The sequence below is a fragment of the Lepidochelys kempii genome, chromosome 1 (assembly GCF_965140285.1).
Source record: "Lepidochelys kempii isolate rLepKem1 chromosome 1, rLepKem1.hap1, whole genome shotgun sequence".
Classification (NCBI taxonomy): Eukaryota; Metazoa; Chordata; order Testudines; family Cheloniidae; genus Lepidochelys; species Lepidochelys kempii.
This window is the reverse complement of record NC_136380.1, coordinates 8752896-8756924: the sequence shown is the minus strand read 5'-3', so window position 1 is coordinate 8756924 and position 4029 is coordinate 8752896. Positions and strand designations below refer to the sequence as shown.

At 45.6% G+C, this 4029-nt stretch overlaps 1 protein-coding gene across 1 annotated transcript; it reads left to right on the top strand.

Annotated features, from left to right (window-relative positions):
* Positions 1–2061: 2061 nt before the first annotated feature.
* Positions 2062–3051, top strand: LOC140899275 (olfactory receptor 52E8). The gene has a single exon (XM_073314548.1). The coding sequence runs from the start codon at positions 2062–2064 to the stop codon at positions 3049–3051; it is 990 nt and encodes a 329-aa protein (XP_073170649.1).
* Positions 3052–4029: the final 978 nt, after the last annotated feature.

Sequence of the window (4029 nt, the reverse complement as noted above, 5' to 3'; positions counted from 1 at the left end):
GTTTTTACTCCATTTAACATGTGCTCTAGTGACGTATATTGTTCATTATGTTAACTGAATGTTTTCCCCGACTAAATCAAATGCCTCAGAGAAATCGAAGTCTGTTGCATCTGTATGGTTCCCTTGATCAACCAAATGTGTACTCTCATGAAAGGATGAAATCGTATTTATTTGACAAGACCTGTTTCCATAAAACCATATTGTTGACTGGCATTAATTAGACTCCTAGATTTTTTTAGGGGGGGTAAGGGGTCGGGGGGGGGGGGGTCTGTTGCTGCCCGACTGTCTACTTTTGATTTGGAATGAGAAGTTTGGTGATCGGTCAGTTCGTAACTCTGGTTTTTGTAACTCTGAGGTTCTACTGTAGATGCCGTTTAACATCCTCTTTGACTGCTAATGGACTGGAAAGTGTTTCATGACCGTGTGTGATCTGAGTACTTGATACTGCTCCTTTCCAAATGCAGAACAAAACAATTTCTTGAACACATCTCCCTTTTCTCCAACATTAACAAGTTTCCTTTCTCCCTCTTGGAATTGGCCTACACATTTTCGAGGGTTTCTTTTCTTCTTAAGATAATTAATAACTTCCTTTTTGTTATCCTTAGCCCTGCAAAGCATGGATTTCCCCCAATGTCTGTAACATCCTGTATCTATTTTCATAACTTCCAATTTCTATGGCTTGCTATCTATTTTCCCTTTCCCCCATTTGTTATATATTGCTTCCCTCCCCCCCCAGTTGCTGCCTTCACTTTGCTACTGAACTGGGTTTTTAACCAAAGTTCTCTACTTTCTTGATTGTGGAATCATGGCTTTTTAGATCTCTCATAAACTCTTCTTAAAGAAGTTCCATTTTTCATTCCCATTTTTCTGTCTACATTTTTCCTCCCTCTCAGTTTTGCTGATCATTTGCCTTATCTTTGGGGAATTGGCCCTTTTGAAGGGTATCTGTAGATAGCTATTACTGGCTGGGAGCTGTTCTCTGTTTGTCCATATCAATGTAATCAGTTCCATTCTTTATTTTGTTCTCCTCTATCGTATGCCCCTTAATTGTCTCTTCTCTAAACTAACCAGTCCCAGACTTTTCAGTCTTTCCGCATACGCCAGCCTCCCCGATTCTCACAGCCTGCCTGGGAAATCCCCTTTCTATCTGCTACATCCTTTATAGAGGCTGGGTGAGCAAAAGTGAGTGCATCTCCAGAGCAGGATATTCTCCATACCATTCCTTACGAATCTGAACATTGTCTTTGTTGTGGCCACTACCGCTGCTATCAATGGAGCTGCTATCAATGATATCAATGATATCAATGCTATCAATGGAGCTGCTATCAATGATGCCCAAGTCTTTTCCCTGAGGTGTGTTCTAGTTGGGATGTTTCCCCTGGCACATGTCTTGGCAAAGGTGTTTTTTTCCCACTCTCAGATTTTCAATAACTAGGTGAATGGGAAACCCCCTACAGCATGGACTCTGTAGCCTGGGTTTCATTGTATTGAGCCTATGTGTAAATTGGCAGATTTTTTTTGCTGAAACTTTGGTCAATGACGAAAAAGCCTTAAAAGAAATCATTGTTGCAAACCCTTACACCTCTCGTTAAGGTGCCTTTATTACGCCACTGAAACTGAGGAGTTCTGTCTTCAAAAGCGGATTTGTAGTGTTTACACCTCCACTATTTCTTCACCAAATGCTGCCTCTTGGCAAAAAAACTTGGCAGTGCAGATAAGGCCTAAGGAACAATGAGGGAAAACCAGCATCCACTCGTGTTTCGTGCTGGTGCCTATTAATGTTTCCCATACCACGATGTGTAGGAATTATTGACGAAAGGAGCACCATAAAATATGGAACTGACATCAGTAGGGTCAATTGTTCATAATTCATTTATCTTAATCATTAAAATGTCATTTTTCAGTGTGTGAAGAGTGACCAACCTGCTCCATCCATGAGACAAGCCTCGAGCTGTGTATGTAGTGTCTAATATTAACATTTTCTTTCCATCCAGGCATTTCTCCTGCGACCATCACCCTAGACCCTGGGCACATACAGGAAGTCAGGGGGACGCACGGTACATGCAGGAAACACCATTCTGCCTCAGCGTTGGAAACCTTCTCTCCTACTCCATGTCAGATTCCAACTCAACAGACTTTACCAACCCTTCCACCTTCATCCTGCTGGGCATTCCTGGCCTGGAGGCAGCCCATATCTGGATCTCCATCCCTTTCTGTGCGATCTATGTCATAGCCATCTTGGGGAACTTCACAATCCTGTTCATCGTGAAGAGGGAGCCAAGCCTCCATGGGCCCATGTACTATTTCCTCTGCATGCTGGTCGTCGCCGATGTGGTCCCGTCTACGGCCGTCCTACCCAAAATGCTGAGCATCTTCTGGTTCAATTCCAGGGAGATCAATTTCGGCGCCTGCCTCACCCAGATGTTCTGCCTTCTCAGCTTCTCTGCTATGCATTCTGGGATCCTTGTGGCCATGGCTTTTGATCGCTACGTGGCCATCTGTGATCCCCTGAGACATTCCACCACTCTGACAAACCCTGTGGTGGCCAAAATTGGCCTGGCCGTGGTGCTGCGTGGCATCATGCTCGTATTGCCCTATCTCTTCCTGGCGAGGAGGTGGCCATATTGCAGAACCAACATCATTCCCTACACATACTGCAAGCACATAGCTGTGGTGAAGCTGGCTTGCGCCGACATCCGCATCAGTAGTTACTACAGCCTCGCTGTGGCATTCTTGGTGACCGGTGTGGATGTGTTTTGTATCGCTGTGTCCTATATCCAGATCCTCAGGGCCATCTTCAGCCTCCCAACAAAGGACGCCCGCCTCAAGACTTTTGGGACCTGTGGCTCCCACCTCTGTGTCATCTTAGGCTCTTACATCCCACATCTCTTCTCCGCCCTCACAGAACGGTTTGGGCACAATATGGCCCTGCATTTCCACGTTCTCATGAACAACATGTATCTCCTGGTGCCCCCCATGTTAAACCCCATCATCTATGGGGTGAGGAGCCAACAGATTCGGGATAGTCTGCTCCAGCTCTTTACTCATTAAGGGTCATAAAGCTTTCTCCTGGTTATCTGGCTCTCAGACTGAGCTCCATGCAGTACTGGCTGGTGACATGGTGCTGGGTTCTCTTCCCTGAATCACTGACTGGCCAGCCAAAGAGACCTGAAACCCTTTCCTCACTTTACTGTGCTGTGTCAGTGTGACAAATGGGGAATCTGACTATGTGCAACTCTGAGGGTTGCCGCCTTTCTAATTCCTGGTAACTGGAAGCATAAGCCCCCACCCATGTACCATGCATCTTCCCCCAGGTTACGCCCCTGCTCTGCGTCTTCCCCTCAAGGCCCTGCCCCTCACTCTCTCCTCTCCTCCCCACCTCCTGTAACTCTCTGGATCGTCCTTGTGACACTCTGTACTCCAAAGCACTCTATATTTACTACGGTGATGTAATTATGGTACGTTTTGTACAAAGTATGTCCTGTGAGCTATTATTCTAAAGGGCTTAATCTGCTTAACATTAATATCTCCTTGGGTATATGAAGTAATGAAATCATGCTTTGTGTGAGTTCCTAACTTTTGATACGAGGCTGGAAACACCCAAAACCAGCCTTTCAGGTATGTCAAAGGATTAGCTAGACAGTGTTAATTGCTGTCATAAACACTCATCGAGGGAAGAATCCACTAGCACAGGAAGTCTGCATAAGAAAGCCTCCGCAGAGTGAGTACAGAGACAACGGAGAATGTTTGGCCAATGGGGGTGGACCCCGCACGTCACATACACAGACTTTTCAGAAAACTGGAAGAAACTATAAAAGGTGTGGAGTGAAATCATCTCTTGTCTTCACTGCCCCACAACTCAACAGCTGCAAGAAGCTCAGGAAGACAAAGGAGTTTGAATTGGGCAGGGGATCAAAGCAGGTACAGCCTGTTCCTCAGGAATCTGTAAGCCTGCTTGTATCATCAGTCAGGGTGAGATATTGCTGATTCAAATCCTATCAAGCATGCACTAGCCTTATGCTGCAAGTT